Source organism: Dendropsophus ebraccatus, chromosome 9 (genome assembly GCF_027789765.1).
Source record: "Dendropsophus ebraccatus isolate aDenEbr1 chromosome 9, aDenEbr1.pat, whole genome shotgun sequence".
NCBI classification, from domain to species: Eukaryota; Metazoa; Chordata; class Amphibia; order Anura; family Hylidae; genus Dendropsophus; species Dendropsophus ebraccatus.
In genome coordinates this window covers 31321539-31339655 of record NC_091462.1, presented here as the reverse complement: position 1 = coordinate 31339655, position 18117 = coordinate 31321539, and the positions used below count along the sequence as shown (strand labels likewise).

The window sequence follows — 18117 nt, the reverse complement described above, 5'->3', positions numbered from 1 at the left end:
TTCACCAAGCGGCTTGTCTACTGTCCTATAGCCCATCCCAGCCTTGTGCATGTCTACAAATTTGTACCTGGTGTCTTTAGACATTGCAGAGTCACAAACTAACAGGTTTGTGAGAGCTAGAATTCTTACTGGCTGGTAGGCGAATAAATACTTATTTCATGCAATAAAATGTGAATTAATCATTTAAAAGTAATACAATGTGATTTTCTGGATTTCTTATAGATTCGGTCTCTCACAGGTAAAGTGTACCTATGATTAAAAAAAAAAAAAAATTACAGACCTTCATTCTTTGGTGGATAAACTTGCTAAATCACTTGTTTATCAAGTGTGTGTATGTGTAATATATATCATTTGTATGTATATAAAATATATTAAACTACTATTATGTGTCCTATGTTGGTTGTAGAGTATTACATTTTTTTCTGTATTTCTTTTTTCCCCCTTTCCTTTTTCTACATGGTGAACACACCACACAAAGCAATATTTCTATAAATTAGAGCAAGGCAGTTTACCCTCTAAGGAGCTTAGTGGCAACCTGCCAGTCACAAGGCAGCGCTTGGCATCCGCTACCGTTTGGCTCATGCAGATATAGTCTTAGTCTCTGTATAAAAAGCCAGCAATTTCTTGGATAAAAGCATCTCCCTATGAGTGTATAAATATAGCTTCCCTTATCTGTCCAAAAACAGGATAAAAAAAAAATCAGCAGTAGTAAAAACAAGGTTTCTACAGGTTTGATTCTCCAAGTCTTAATACATGGAAACATTATTAGCATATGTATATCGGAGAAGACAAGCCTTATGCCAATATTATAGATCGAAGGTTTTTAGTTTTTTCCCTATGGGTTTATTTAATTTTTTTTCCTTGTCAAAATGTCAGTGCGATAGTGGCTGTACTTTACAATTACCACTGTCGCTGTCAATTATTTTTGACGTCTGCAATTATAATATGTAGATTTCTATAATTTTGAAAGGTATACGATGCTATTATAAAGTGCAGATCTATAGATGACATCCTCAGTCTAAGAAAATTCAGTGAGTAACTGGTATAACTGGTGGAAGTCATTGTAATTTTTTTACCTAATGTTCCCATGAACTAGTCTGTGACTATGACAATGGTGAATGGAAGAAAGATTTGGACTGTGGTTAAGCAAGATTTGGACTCATAGGTATCTTTTGCCATTAACCATACCGTATGACGCAAGAAATTTAACTTTTTTTTTAATATCTATGAATGATTTATTTTGATCTTGAATGGGAAAAAATATTCCAAGAACACTAAATTTAATTTTTGATTATAAACACTCCTATTTTTATGAAATATAAATATAATTAACATAAATATTTGAGGATGTGATTGTTCTTACACTTACCTGAGCGATTTTCTCCAGTGGTGGCGAATATGTAAAATGGTCATTTTAACATTTATTTGGGGAGGGGCTATGTCTTTTTTTTTTTTTTTCCCCTCCATTCTTTGTTTCCTTTTAAGTCCCCCTAGGGGACTATTACATGCAATCACTAGATTGCATACACCGATCAATGCTATCGGCAATCTTTACATAGAGCCTGCCTGAGACAGACTCTATGTGAAGAGGGCAAAGCTGACAACACAGTGGTATGAGTTACTCCTCCAGCAGTCACACTGCAGGGGTCCCAATTGGACAATGACTGGACAAGGAGTGCAACTCTTCTCACTGACTGTTCAATGTTGCAATTGGTGGCAATAAACAAGTTAATAACTGGGGGGAGTGGGATCGCAGCAGCCCGTCATTAACAGTGATCTCGCGTCATAGAGCTCCTGCAGATAATGGCGTAAATGTATGCCATGTGTCCATTAAGGCACAGACTTCCGTGGCATACATTTTACACCCATTGTCCTTAAGGATGGGCATTTACGTCCATTGCAGCTTCTAGCTTTGTGAATGCCCTTTTTGGGATTCCTGCCTCCATCCCACCATAAGATTAATGGTGCATGAGTAATGTAAAACCTCTAATGTACAAACGCACATAGAAAAATTTTGGTGAGTGTCATATCTTATGGCAATATATTTTGGTCTGTATATTTTTTATTTTTTTTTATTTTAACATTGTGGTCATCTGAACAAAATGATTTTTCGCACGATAATCTTTCCGTGTAACCCTTCACCCATATCACAGCATTGATACTGGGTGGTAGACAGGTGTAGTATTTTCCATGGTGTGTTCTAATACATCATCCAGCTAATTGTTGCCATTCAGCAGTTCAAGGTTAACATTAAGTAATTGATGTCATTTCAAGGACTCTAAAGACTGCTTTGCCCTTTAGGAATAGAACCATCTGAATAAAGCTGGCCATACACTAACTGGTCCTGTATTTTTAGGAGGACACCTTCATTCTCAATAGTAATGAGCAAATCCATTTGGACCAATTTGGCCTAATTTCTTTTGTACAATATTTTGTGATTTTGCCTTAGAAGAATCTACTAGTATGGCCATATAGTATGCAGTGGGCCCATCCTCTTTTTCTTTTGCATCAGTTTTTAAAAAATTTCTAATTTCTATTTAAAATTGTAATTTTTTTTGTACTAGATACCAATACCTACATTTTGTTTTTATTTTTCTTCCTTCTAATACACCGTCATTGCTTCTAGATAATAGTGCCAGGAAGCACTCCAGGGCCCTGAAGTCACATGCCGTTGCTTACTCCTTTTAAAAATAGCTTTACAGAAAGCGAGGCCAATCATCGGAATGGGCTTTGGTTTTGCCAGGCTGCTAATTACCACCGTCTTATCGCTTCTGTGTGGCTCTTGAAGGGTGTCTTTATGTTGTCTGAAGATGAAAAAAAAATGTTAATTGGGTCCATTAATGAAACCGTTTTATGCATATCATGCAAGAACAATTATTCTTTCGAGTCAGCTGCACTGGCCGTGGGATTCCTTCTTTGACCTACTATAGTTTGTGTCTCCTTTTTTGCTATTTTTTTTTTTTTCTTTTTTCCTCCCCCTCCCTCTCTGCAGTCATCCAGTCACCCATGTGAAACAAGAGGCTTAAAAATGGATGAATGCTTTATTGCCTCCAGCTGTTCTGTGAATAGCACATTGTGAACAATAAAAACAAACTGTTTACATTTTAGACTTTTTCCTCTTATTTTCTAACATGGCAAATCCTTTTATTGCTCTTAAGATTAGCAAAATTGGCAATTTTATTTATTTTTTTCATTTTGTCTTAAGATGTACTTTGTTTTGAATGGGGTGGAAGAGTTATCTGACTATAAATTGGGGCCCCCAAAATATTTTATAAGATCAGCTGACAGGCTTGGTCCACGCTATGCATTTTGGATTGAACACTTGTTATGATCTCCTAAGATGTGTACCACACATGGGTCAACATAGGGTATGAAAATCTAAGAATATTGCTCTTACGATGTGTTTATCCACTAAATACTGAGCAATATACATAGTAGAGTATATATTCCTATTTCTGCCATGTATGTTTGTCTTTTGACTGTATTTTGTTCTAGTTCAGATTCAGATTTGCACATTGATTGGGGATTTCTGGTGCTTTTTAAACTCAGAATCAAGTGCACACAGGAAAAAAGTATACAAAAACTATTGCGAATGCTGTAACTCAAGTCTTAGGGTAAGCGGTAATGAGCCATATCGGGACGATTCAGCAGATTAATGCTCCGTGTAATAAAGACCACGATCAGTCGAAAAGCCGATCATCGGCTGATCGTTGATATTTATTTAAACTAACACATTGCACATCGCTACATGTAGTAGTGTGCGGCCGACGGCTGATGAAACTGTAAAAACAATAAAGTTTATACTTATCTATTCTTCCTTGCTGCACGATAATCGAGTCATGTGCAGGCTTGGTAAACAAGTGCTGATCTAGCAAACTGGCACTCGCTAACACTGCGGGGTGGCGACGTGTAATATGGCCCTTTAGGCATTACATTTTGTTTGTGGCCCAATGTTACTTTACAGCTTTGGTATCAAACTCCCGGCCCTCCAGCTGAAACTCATACTTGTCCAGGCATGATGGGAATTGTAGTTGTGCCACAGCTGGTAGGCTGCAACCTATGTTTTAGAGGGAATTTATTAGTAGGTTAGACCATAGATATATACATTGTAGAACAAGGTTTCTCAAACCCAGTCCTCTGGTTCCCCTAACAGGTCATGATGTATGAGGATATCCAATACATACACCACCTGATCTGACTAGAATTATATCACCTGTGACATACTAAGGAAATCCTCAAATTATGAGCTATTTGGGGTAAGGGTATATGCACACTACGGAAACCCAGCGGATTCCGCAGCTCCTTTACCAGATTCTGCCATGCGCTTAAAGAATGAGCGGGTTCATTCTTTGAATGGCGGAATCTGGCAAACAAGAGAATGAAGCCTATGGGACCAGTGGAGATGATCGCGTCTGCCAGTGGGGGCAAGCTGAGGAATCTACAGCAGGTGATCTGTCGGGTTTCCGTAATGCTCACATACCCTAACTGAGGACTGAAGTTGAGAAAAACTGTTCTAGAACATGCTATAATAAGATGCTGCAATATTCTCTAATCGAGCTTTAAGAATGTAGCCTATGATTGAATTTTTTTATTCAAAGACCTAAAAACACTTGGGCCCCAATTTATTAAAGTGTGTAAAAATAAAATGGTGTAAACCACCTATCCTGCCATAATATAAATAAGAAAATCGGAACATTTCTTCTATTGACCGACCCAACCCTTTGCAACATATCCCGTTGTATCCACATTGGTTGGCTTATTCATTTGGTAGTGGTGGTGGTGGTTTCATTCATAGCGGAAATTAGAGTCGTAGGGGGCCCAAAAAACCGCAATTGAACAGCATTATATATATTACATTGTAAGTGGGGGCCGCGATCACAGAGTCATCCACTGGGGCCCAGACGCTCCAGCTAAAGGAGACCTGTCACCCCCCCCGTGCCAGGATGACATGCTCCCGACCCCCAGTTAGATCCCCTTATACGGAGATATCCCGGCCAGAAGCCGGCGTGCGTGCTCTGGGGTGAGGTCCGGCGTCCATAGAGAATGAATGAAGCAGCAGAGATGAGTCCGGCTTCATTCATTCTCTATGGACGCCGGACCTCTCTCCAGAGCGTGCGCCGGTTCTGACTGGGATATCTCCGTCCCGGGACCGGCTCCAGCTGCGGGACTCTGCGGGATGAGGTACGTATAAGGGGATCTAACTGGGGGTCGGGAGCCTGTCACCCCGGCACGGGGGGGGTGATAGGTCCTCTTTAAACCTCCTAGAACTAGGAGCCCAAATTAAACCAGTTGGACTCAATATATTAACGCGTATTTTGGAGCCCAACTGTTCCCCATTGTTGGCTCATAGATTGATCTTCTGTATTTCAACTTGCCTTGTCCCTAGTTCCACCATGAGGGAACCACTACCAAGTGTCCAGCAATCACTTACCCACCTTGTCCTATGGCATTAGACATTGTTTGTTGTTTGGGGGGGGGGGGGGGGGGGTTGCCAATAATGTGATAACCAGTTAAAGCGCTACATTCGAAAGTAACAACATGCGTCCATCGCATGTTTTTTGGGGGGTCTGCTCTTCCCTGTAAATGTTTCCACGTGATCACATTGACCAGCTGCTTCCCTCGGATGGTAGTCACTGTAGATAAAGCCTCATCATAGCCGTCTGCTGTGTTAATGCGACTTGTTGTCAGATGTGTTATTGTGCCAGGATGAAAACACTGAAGGGGCATACACTAGCAAAGTTGACTATGCCGAGAGATGTTTGCTAGAATGTGGATGAAAATGTAATATAATACAGGCTGTATTTCCAAATAATGTACAAGTCACGGGTTACCCATCATGCATTCATGACTTATTTTGATTAAATAAAACATATTGGGGTGAATTCGTCCAGACGTTCTGTTATATTTTACACACCATGATTGCATTTATTTATGTGCGTGAATATTTTGCTGTTTAGCTCAAAAATGTTTTTTTTTTTTTTTTTTTATATATTTTCCAGCATCATCAATTCTAAAGAGGGAGAAACGACTCCGAGCTAAGAATGTGCGCTTCAACTGTGTCACAGTGTATTACTTCACCAGGAGACAAGGGTTTACTAGTGTGCCCAGTCAAGGGGGCAGCACCTTGGGGATGTCTAGCCGTCACAACAGCGTACGTCAGTACACTCTGGGAGAGTTTGCTGTGGAGCAGGATCGACTGCATAAAGAAATGTTAAGAGACCACCTTCGAGAAGAAAAACTCAATACTCTGAAACAGAAGGTAATGCGGCCTTATGTGCACATTTGTGGTCTTTCATTTTGTTAAACAAATATAAAACGTCCAGGGTGGACTGAATGATATCTGGGTGCAAAGTGGTAAAGGTAATGGCAACCTTACCAAACACTGGATTTGAGTTAAAAACAAACAAACAACAAAACACTGCATATAAAAAGTACTTGCCCTTTGCTAATTTTTTCAGGAATTGCACTTAAAGTGTCACTGTCGTGTATTTATTTATTTATTTTTTTTACAGAAATGAATAGTACAGGCGATTTTAAGAAACTTTGTAATTGGGTTTATTAGGCAAATATGCCATTATCTGCATTCAAAAAGACTTTTCCCAGGTCCTGTCTCTTATTTACTGCTCATTATCAGGAAATCACATCTTGTTGCATCAGACGTGCCCCTGTCTGTTCTATGGAGAGGGGAGGGGGAGGAGGAAGGAGGGAGATTAGTCGGCAGCAGAGAACAAAGGATTACACAGCGTGAGCTATGTGAAAGCCTCTATTCAGAGGTCAGTGCTGACTTCAGAGGAGATAGCCCGTTGATGTAGCTGTAAACTAACTCTTTGTTTTCCTGTTTTGGTGCCTCATCTCCCTCCACCCCTCCCCTCTCCATAGAGAATAATGAAGACCGGGGAGAGAGCTTCAGACTGCTTTCTCATGCTAAAAATGCTTTTTTCGGCTAATAAACCCCATTACAAAGTTTCTTAAAATCGCCTGTACTATTGATTTCTATAAAAAATAAATCACAGGTACACTTTAAAAGTTTAGTGTACTCTGTGAAAACTAAAAGTTTTTTCAAATTGAATAGATGTTACTGTTAAATACTTTGTACTGTATAGTACCCTCTTCTTTTCTTTTGGTTCTCTATCAGAAATTTCACCTAGTGTGTCCAGTGCTGGTGGTCGCACATACTCAGTGCTTTAGTCCCACCTCCTGAGCGTTGTTGTACACAGGTAATTGGAGTGGCTCCTGTTATTGTAAAGACATCCAGTTTAGAATCTGTTATTACTAGTAGCTCTTTATCCATCTTTATCCATCTAATTAACCCATTAGATTGATGATCTGAGAACGAAGAACAAATTGCAATATCTAGATATAGGAGCGAAAAAATATAATTGAATTTTTTTTTTTACTTGATGTTCAGTCTGCAACATGGATGTAAACACCAAATGTTATGTTAATTTAAAGGGTTTATATAGAATGAGATAACAATAGCTGCTTTGTTTAAAAAAAAAAAAAAGCCACCTCTGTCCTCAGGTTGTGTGTGTGTGTGTGTGTGTGTGTGTGTGTGTTATTAAACCTTGACACAATTCACTTAATTGAAAAAGAGCTGCAGTTGCACATGCAAACTCAGGACAAGAGCGGTGCTGTTTTTGGAAGAAAGCAGCAATGTTTTTTTCTAATTTTGGAGAACTCCTGTAAGGTCACTTGTTAGCCACCAGACAAAGTTATTTACAGTCAACGGGACTAGAGAAAAAGTTGATCAAATAAATAAATGTTATGGTCTATGGGGCTCCAGTACCAGTCTGCCTGGTTAAATAAACAGTTTTCTGAGATCACAATAAAAATGAAAACATTTCTTAAATAATGAATAGAGCATTACTCACCAATGCTGAGATCTTCCACTATTGTAATAGCCTCACAGTGATCAGAAAAAAAGCAGCAGCCAATCATCCGCACTCTGCGATACTTCTTCTGACCATCTTACAATTTAGTTTGACTCCTATTTCCAATTTATGTGTTTCATAAAGAAATATTTTTAGGCCAACTTTATAAGCTTCTCTAACCACCCTAAGCTTATAACCACCCTATTTTCCACACAGAGTGTGGAAAAAGATGCTGGTTGTCCCCAGTTACTTTATTACTTTATTAGACTGGTGACAGTATTTGTTTTTGAAAAAAAAATTTTTTCCTCAACCTTGACTGACTCCATAATTTGTTTTCCCTCTATTAGATTTAAAGAAACATATGTCATTATTTAAAAAAGAGTCTATTTCCTAAAGCCAGAATGGTATTAAAAATGTATGTATTTTCTATAAATGGAGGGGGGAAAAAAGCTGCATGACTATCATCTAATTCTGCAGAGTCCATCATTTTTGCCAGGGGTTGTATTATATTTAATGTTGTTCCCATTGTATATTAATCTTGTGTTGCCTATGGATACATTTTGCAATCCTAAGCCGCATGTATTACTCTAAAGTTGATTTGGAGTATATATTCCCAGATGTGACATCCAAGATCCTTTTGGTTGAAGGAGGCGAGGTTTATTAGGCAGCATGTCTGCAGTACTCACCAGAGAGGAAATCCAGCATTTGCCGCAAACACATTAAGATTCCGATTGTAGTATTCCTCAGAAGTCAGCGGTATAATGAGGCCATTGCTATGCAAATAGGCTCATTATTATTAATTTGTGTCAGCTCCTGAGAGGTCCTCGAATTTTAAGTAAGAAACAAATAACCAAAAAAGGGGAAAAAAAGTAAAAAAGTATCATAAAAGTATGAAAAATAATCTGTTAGACCACTGGGTATTATGTGTAGATTTTTGTTGTCTGATTTGATTGGAAGCTGTATTACTGAGTTGTTTTGCAACATTTCACTGGACAGCACAGAACTGAGATATGGGATTACCTATCATAGTCTCTTACATGCATATTTAATTTTATTTTAATATATGGTTAATTCGTCACTGATGCTGCAAAAGCCACTAGGTAGACCTGCTTCTCTTGGATATTTATAGAATTGCATGTTTAAAAAAAATATATATATATAATTTTTTATTTTTTAAATGGGGGGGTAAAAATGACCCAAATTCAGCAGCTTAGCCAGTTACAGGCTATGCCATTATCTAAATGGAACATATTCTGTAATTATAGCAAAGACACTATATAATATTGACATTCAGTTGTGAACAAGGCGTGTGGCACGCCGAAACACGTCAACTGCTTTACCTGTTCCCGTTTTTGATGGATTTTCAATAAAGAAGTATTCACATTGTATCTCCTTGGAGTGCTGAATTCTAAAGACCCTATATAAGCATATTTTTATTCAATAGACATTGATTAGTTAAAATGGTATTCCAGTGTGGGCAAAAAATGTATATATTTATGGGGCTATGGAGAGGAAAATAAATGTAACACCCCTTTGAGCCGGCCTCTGTAGGCAGGGGTTGTGATAATGTAGTTCTGGCCACACTATAGCACAGTGCCTCCATCCAAATCTTGATTGCAGCTCTTAAGGTACGCAGCAGGTTGTCTTCCTTCTGCCAGGGATCAACTTGGGGAAATCCCTGCCCAGCTCACATACACACTTACTCCAGAGAAGGAATAACAGATTAACAGATTTTTTAAGGGAACTGGGGGACTACGACAAGATATTGTCTGGATAAAGTCGTAAACAGAGATTGAACAGATTACAACTCAGCATAAGGGAGACGCCTAGTGGTGAAACAATAGTGATAATACAATATGTAGTAATGCAAACATAACACTTCCAAGTACTTACAACCCCACACAGTCTCTGGTCCAAGGCCAAATAGCACACTTGTCCTCACTATCTACCCCTATGACTCTTATATAGTCTGTTGGCCAGCAGTTACCCCAGTCTGACAGTTGTGGCCCAGTTGCCGTGGAACTCCGCACACATGGATGCGATTGTGTATTTAATCTATCTTGACTATAAATTCGGCAAGGGTGATGAACTCCAGCAGCTTGGGGGGCTGTGGGGTCACCAGCAGATACCTTCAGACACATAGCACAGGACCCTGCTGCTGTGTACAGATGATACAGACGCTTGGCTCCCTCTCTTCTCACTCCAGGATGCGGTCTCTTGGCTACAGCAGCCCCTCTCCTCTCTCCCAATCACTGGCCACAGCAGTGTCCTGTCTCAGCCAGTGATTGGCTCAGCAGGCAGACTGTGCTCAAAGCTCTCATTGCAGGACAGGGCAGAAGAGATGACGAAAAGGAGCTAAATAAGTATTGCAGGAAGGACTAGTGGGTCAGTAAATATAATGTTTATAATTTGTTGGAATGCCCCTTTAAAGAGGGTTTACACATTTAGATTAATGTTGGGCAAACTTGACAAGGCACATGTTGGGGAAAGAAATAGTTTTTTTTGTTGTAAATGGAGAAAAGCTACCTCTAGGGGCTTAAAGTGACTCTTTACCCACAATCTGCCCACCTCTGTACCTTCAGATACCTTTTAATCCAAGATCTGTCCTGGGGTCCGTTCGGCAGGTGATGCAGTTATTGTCCTAAAAAACAACTTTTAAACTTGCAGCCCTGTGTCAAACTGGCGTGGCCTAGAGTGTCTGTGCATTAGGCTGGCACAACCTCTCTATCCCTCCTCCCCACCCTCCTTATCATTAGGAATGCTCCAGGCAGATTGTCTCCTATTTATCAGCTGTGTAACCACGACACATGGGCTGGATCGTTAAAGCACCTGTGCAGTGTTTACTGCAGAGGGATAGGAAAAATCCTGCCAGTGGCATTCCTAATGATGAAGAGGGTGTGGAGGAGGGACGTAGGGGGGTGAAGTTTAGGGCACAGATACTCTAGGCCTTGGCAGTTTAACACAGGGCTGCACGTTTTAAAAGTTGTTTTTTAGGACAATAACTGCATCCCCTGCGGAACGGACCCCAGGCCAGATCTTGGATTAAAAGCAGCTATCCAACGTACAAGTGGTTGGGGGGGGGGGGGGGGGGGGGGGGGGGGGGGGCAGATTGTGTGTACAGAGTCGCTTTAAAGCCATATTACTTGGGGCAATTATCAGCTGAAGAGACCAGTTTTGCCCTGTGTAATAAGCACAGTGATCAGTCACTAAACAAGGAAGCCCTTTTAAACTGGTAAACTATTCATTGTTGGCCACACATCTCTCCATGTAATAGGGGAAGTACAGCTGCCAAAGGCCCACATAAACAATCCAGCAGTCGTGTCCCTGCCAGCACAATAGTCAAGCCATATAATAGTCTCTTTTATACAAGTATCGGTCTCATTGGACAGCAGTCTGGATATGTAATACCACCCTTGTTCCCTCTTCCCAATGAGAGCACATACACTGTCTGCTGAGTGTGTATGTGTTTAAGGGAATTGGGAGATGGAGTTGTCATAGTGTCTATGGGGCATCTTATTCTATATAATCTCCAAAATGCTAAAAGGACTTTGAAGAATATATCTGTGCTATATAAACAACACAAATGGTGGATAGAATGCCCATATAATAGCTAGTTATGTTTGCATCATCCGAAAAAAGGAAATCCTTATCCGGCCAGAGAAAATTTACAGTAAAAACCCAAATAAACAAAAAGCTGTCGCAGTGCACTGGCAAAGGAAAATGTTAACGGCATCCCTGTCTCCTACTGCTCAGCAATGGAGGAATTGTGTAGCCCGCCTGAGTCATTCCTCTTATTAGAATATTAGAAGCCAGCATGATGTTCATTGACCTGTAACTATTTCTCACACTCGGCATTTCTATTTCCTTTCAGATAACTAAAAATGGCACAATAGAGTCTGAAGAAGCCAACGTTCTTACTCTGGATGATATTTCAGATGATGACATTGACTTGGATAACACAGAAGTAGACGAGTATTTCTTTCTACAACCTCTGCCAACAAAGAAGCGGAGGGCCTTGTTGCGTGCGTCTGGGGTGAAGAAGATCGATGTGGAAGAAAAACATGAGCTGCGAGCCATCCGTCTGTCTAGAGAAGACTGTGGCTGTGACTGTAGAATATTTTGTGATCCAGAAACCTGCACTTGCAGCCTTGCAGGCATAAAATGTCAGGTGAGCTGCCAGACTAGTACTATTCTACATGCCTTTGTTCTTATCCATTTTTTTCTTTTTTGATAAAATGTGACTTTTTCATATTTCCTTTAAATCGAATGTTGGCCGCTCTTTGGCTGTGCACCGGCCCGGCTCTATGCAGTGGGGTGGGCCCGCTGCCTCCCAGTGGGATCATATCCCCTCTGAGACGTGGCTCCATTAGAGTCAATGAGGGAGGGGATAAAGTCACAGGAACTGGACAACATTCCAAAAAAAAGAACCATCCCACCAGGATGCCTGCTGATCTGCTACTGTTAAAAAAAAAAAAAAAAATGTACCTATTGGTACATTCACTTTAACTGTTAAGGACAAGAGCATAGCAATAATCAGAAGATGCATAGTATAGATAGATAGATAGATAGATTGACTCTAAATTATTGGCCTCCAGCTCTTGGATACCTGGAAGGCCAATGGCTCTCTCTGCATGATTCGAGTTGTAGTTTGGCAACGGCTGGAGAGCCATAGTCGGCAGACTACTGGTTTACTTGATAATGCCTTTTCAAGCTAAACTGGTGGGAACAAATTTATATGTTCACCATATGTTCAAATAATGTTCACCATTATTTTAATGTTTCATATAGTAGAAGTGACACTACACCCCCAAACCAGTAGACCATACAGAAAATTCAAGACCTTCAAGTTTCTGAGAATTATGTCCCAAGTACATCTCTTGTGTGACACCTGTCTGCTCTGTAGAGTAGCAGAAAGCTTGCTGTATATGACCTTCCCATATGAGAAACACTATTCTCAGTCTTTTACTGCTGTCAATTATAGCGTAAAATAATTGACGTTAAATTATTCTAGCGTAAAATAATCAGGAGATATAACTCTCTTTTTAATCAGGCACTAAGATATAATGTTTAGAGGTTTTTTGCAAATTGGGTACTAAAGCCCAGGGGGCGTCCCCCTGGGCTGCAAAGGCGTCATTCCTGTCCTTTTAAACAGAGTGGGCATTTACATGCAGGCATAGCAGTGTTGGGAGAGAAAGGTCTGAATGTTGCTAGACTTTTGCTGCCCAGGTGGAATTCCCCATAGGCTTTGTGGGCTTTAAAATCTTTCTGCACATTAGGAGATAGTTGTTACAAAAACTTTTGAAATATCATAGACATATCAAAAGTTTTGATCGGTCCATGTTGAAGTGCTCAGACCTGTACCAATCAGGAAAATGAGCTGGGAGAAGACATGCGCTAAGCACGTCTGAGTTTAAAAAAAACAGTTGGGTTTATAATGAAGTTCTAAGGAGCCCAACTCTGTTTTTTCCGACTGTTTTTTCTAACCCAGTGAGGAGAATAGACGTGCTTGGCACAGTCTTCTCCCCGCTCATTCTCCCGAACACTCATACCCAGACCCATCAAAACTTTTGACATGTCTCTATGATATGTCAAAAGTTTTTTTTTTTTTGTAATGACAGTGACACTTTAAATCTTTTATCTCAGCGCTGGAGCAATTGTTTATAATGAAAGTTTATCTTCTGATTCAAGGGAAACTACCCAGTTATTCCTTCCAGAAACCATCACATCAAACAGATGCTTTCCGCCTTTATGGCAGGATTGTTGAGGTTGTGATATGTGAATCTTTTCCAACCTTATGTAAATTGACTTAATTCAAAAATGAGGATTTTGGCATAAAAAAACAGGCCTGCATAGAGTGTTTTTATGTGTCGAGAATAAAGGGTCTGTTGTCTTTTATTTAATTGAATTTTATTTTTTCTTGAAGGTGGATCGTATGTCTTTTCCTTGCGGGTGCTCCAAAGAAGGGTGTAGCAATACTGCAGGACGAATCGAGTTTAACCCTATCCGTGTACGCACACATTTTTTGCACACAATCATGAAACTGGAGTTGGAGAAAAACCGAGAGCAGCAGGTGTCTGCAGCAAACGGTTGCCATAGCGATGTGGGCTCCATTGCCAGTTCTATGGTCCAGGCTGGCCATCCCGTAGAATATTCTATTGCAGAGAATTTCGAAATTGAAACAAATCCTCAATCTGCAATGATGCACTTTCAGAATTCCGAACACCTGGACTGCAGCGGTGAAGAGGAGGAGGACGATGGGAGTAGTTACTGTAGCGGAGTAACTGACTCTAGCACACAAAGTTTAGCACAGAGCGATTCGGATGATGACGACGAAGATGATGACTGTGAAGATGAGGACGACGATGATGGTGACAAATCGGATGACTTTAATGAAGTGTCCCATGAGGACAACCTCTCTGTACCTTCAGTGCTCTGCTACTCTGATGCCAATTCAATGCATGAAAACCATTTAAAAAATTCTCAATATTACGCCAACACCTCACCTATGTATTACCAAATAGACAACCATAATACCGGTGCCATGAATCAAATGACAGATGCCTATTCGGAACAAGATGCGGTGAAAAACGGTGCTGCCAATTTGGTGCCTTACAACATGAGACCTGAGCAGTTTGTTGACTATTCAAGGCAGTCCGGTGAAGGTTACACCAATTCTCATTACCCCGCAACAAGTCCATCAGTGATAGTCTGCTGTGCCACTTCAGAAAATGACAACGGTCACTGCAATACTTTGTATGCAGAACACCGGTCAAGTCTCCCCCCAGTAGGGTTTCGATCATATTTAAAAAATTCCTCGTCTGATGGATATGTATCACACTTAAACGGTGGCGGCCACCATGTACCTGAACTCCTGAATGAAAATACCATACCGGAGACCAACAAACTTCACGAGGAGTGCATGAAAGCTCCTGTAGTGGAGACTGTACCAGTTTAATGGGGTATAGTTGAAAAAAAATCACGGACTTGTTAATCTCCTTTCATTGTGATTTATTGATTTACTAAAAAAAGGAAACAATTTTTAACCACGGACGGTACAGAGATGAAAATACTTTTTTCTTCTTAGTCCTAATTTAAGGTTCACTTTTTACGTCATCATGACCATGGCACTGCACAACAACACTGTTTACCAATGCGTAAAGTATTTAAAGATATCTGTTCATTAGGAAATGTTAATTTAAACATGGTAACCAAGATATATTTCAATGAAGATCTTCTATGGAAAGGCCGACTAAATCCAGTCTTTGTATATTTAACGGGTTGGTGCAAAAATGATCTGTGATTCTATACCGGGGAAGACCGCCCTTGGCTATCGCTATTTTGGTTGAACTTTAAACCCCATCATTGCCACGTTGGGATTTATAGTCCAGCCACAAGAAGCCTGTGGCATCGATACTCAAAGCCTAGATAACATTAAAGAGAAAATACTTTGTGATTTTTGTGATAAAATATAGTTCTGTGATTTATTTATGAAACCTATGTATCATTCTATGTGCCCCCTTTCCCCCGATTTTTACTTTTTATTGACTTATGGACATGTTTTAACCTGCAGGAGGATGGTTAAGAGATTGCAATATATTGTATACCCAAAAAAATAATTGGGATTCTGGGGTGTGACTAGTCAGGGTTACTATAGACCAGATGAATCGCTGTCCGACAATCCTGGAACTACAGTTTTCTTATATCATTTACCGCTAATGCTGTAAAGATACTGTACCTGGGTTATAGCTAAAGAACAAAGTCCCAGGTTGCACAGGTCTTTTACGTTTAAAATATTGCAAATGTACCAGTAACATGTCTTGAAGTGTATTCTTTCTTTTTTCTTTTTTTTTTTTCTTCTCTTTATGCTTAAAGGGAAAAAGTTGGTTAACACTGCTGATATGTAATGATTGATACAATATACAAATTCTTATTATTTTGATGTCTACTCAAAAAAACACTCATTTTATCATGGAATCGTAAAAATACTATTACAGTTCAGGGGACATTTAAATTTAAATGGCCCTGCTATACTACAGATATAGGGAGTACTCCAGGCGGCCCACAGCGCTGTCTGTTTGATAAAAGTGCATGCACGGTTATGAAGAGGCCTGTGAGTCAGGAGACATAGGGTGGTATTCCACCGGCCGACCAGGGCCCGATCAACGATGTAAACGAGCGCCGATCTGCTAGATCGGCGCTCGTTTACTGGGCCTATTCCACGGCCCGACAATCGTTTAGCGAGGGCTGCAGGGACATCGTTACTGATGTCCTTGCAGCCCTTGTTTCATACTTTACGAACTGGAGAGAATGGAACCGCTGCACATCCCATCTATGGCTGATACTAATGCCGCTAGGCCTATATTAAAAATCAACACCAGAGTGTCTGTATATAAATTGATCAAGCCATATTGCCCCGTGTACCACTGCGCAGGTCCTCTGGTCCACACGGGTCACTACGCTAACTCCACACCGTGTCGGTCAGCGACCGCCAACCCCGCAAAGCGTGCACGTTCAGGGAAGGGAGGCCATGGAACGGCCCTGCAACCCCAATGTCACAGGACCAGACCCAAAAAGCCCCACCGAAACCCAGCCAGCACCACCGGCGGGGAAGGCTGCCCCCAAACGACACAAGTATGGATATGGTATTACACTTACCATTGCTGCTCTCACAGAATGGGGAAGACATAGGGTCCAGACATGTGAGCACAGGCATATCCTGCTAACTTTGGTCATGTGGGTCTTATAAAGGAGTGCTAGCTGTTCAGAGAGGGAGAACTGTAAAACACGAACTGGAGAGAATGGAACCGCTGCACATCCCATCTACGGCTGATACTAATGCCGCTAGGCCTATATTAAAAATCAACACCAGAGTGTCTGTATATGAATTGATCAAGCCATATTGCCCCGTGTACCACCGCGCAGGTCCTCTGGTCCACACGGGTCCCTACGCTAACTCCACACCGTGTCGGTCAGCGACAGCGACACTCTTTTTCTTCCCTGAACCGCATTTTGTTTCTCTCTTTTCTCCGTGTTTTGCACTCCTCCTGGTGAGACCCACATGACCGCAATTAGCAGGAGACACCTGAGTGCACATGGTTTTAATACCTCCTGTTTTTTTTCCCATTCTGTTTGCTGCAGCTATGGTGAGCGCAACACCTCACCCAGACTTGTGCTGTTTGGGGGCGACCTTCTCCGCCGGAGGTGCTGGCCGGGTTCTGGTGTGGTGTTTTTGGGTCTGGTCCTGTGACATGGGGGTCGCAGGGCCGTCCCATGGCCCCCGTTCCCTGACTGTGCGTGGCTGCGGGGTTGGTGGCCACTGACTGGCACGGTGTGGACTTAGTGTAGGGACCCATGTGTATCAGATACCGGCACGAGGTACATGGGGCAGTATGGCTTGATCAATTCATACACAAAATTCTGATGTGTTTTTTATTTAGCCTAGGGGCACTAGTATCAGCCATAGGTGTGAGGTGCAGCACTCTTTTTCTTCCCTGAACCGCATCTTGTTTCATACTTTACCTGTCCAGGCTGCAGGTCTTCTCCTTCTCTTTGGAGCGGCCTGTCTGAACTGACAGACCGCTCAGCCAATCACTGGCCAGGACCGCCGTGGCCAGTGATTGGCTGAGCGGTCTGTCAGCTCAGACAGGCTGCTGGGGCGCGGGCCTGGGAGAAGGAGAAGACCTGCAGCCTGGACAGGTAAAGTATGAAACAAGGGCTATTTTTAAACTGTCGGTCGCCCGCCGCGCACCGCTATTCCACGTAGCGATGCGTGGGTGGCGACCGATTTTAGGTTTGATCGTTCTCTCTATTCCATGGAGCGATTAATGGGCAAAATCGGACCGATTCGGCCGATTATCGCTTCGTGGAATAGGCCCCATAGTGTGAACACAGCCTGAAGGACACAGCATGTGAAATTTCTAGTGAGGGATCTAACTTGACAATGGGATGAGCTGGGGAAGATGCATACTACTACATACACTACTACTATTATTACTACTACATAAACTACTGATACACGCAACTACTGACCCTTCCCAAACCAGGAAGGGTTTTTGCACAATGAGCAGCTGAGCTGGACTAATGTGGAGGTGAATGAAGGCTCCAAAAACACATCAGTGTATTGAAATATCTTTATGCATATCCACATTTTGTTTCATAGTTGTAACTACTTAATATTCTGGATAACTCCTTTTAAGTCTGGTCAGCTGGAAGGTTATTTTTAGAGATGAGCGAATTTACAGCAATA

The 18117-nt window shown here is 41.3% G+C and overlaps 1 protein-coding gene across 1 annotated transcript in view; it reads left to right on the top strand.

Annotated features, from left to right (window-relative positions):
- CSRNP3 (cysteine and serine rich nuclear protein 3) overlaps nt 1-15686 on the top strand; it is an 84513-nt gene extending 68827 nt beyond the window's left edge. Inside the window, exons 3-5 of the mRNA XM_069985128.1 lie at nt 6000-6259; nt 11743-12039; nt 13795-15686. Coding sequence (XP_069841229.1) covers nt 6000-6259; nt 11743-12039; nt 13795-14826 — 1589 coding nt within the window. The 3' untranslated portion in view covers nt 14827-15686. The remainder of the gene's footprint in view (nt 1-5999; nt 6260-11742; nt 12040-13794) is intronic.
- The last annotated feature ends 2431 nt before the right edge of the window (nt 15687-18117 follow it).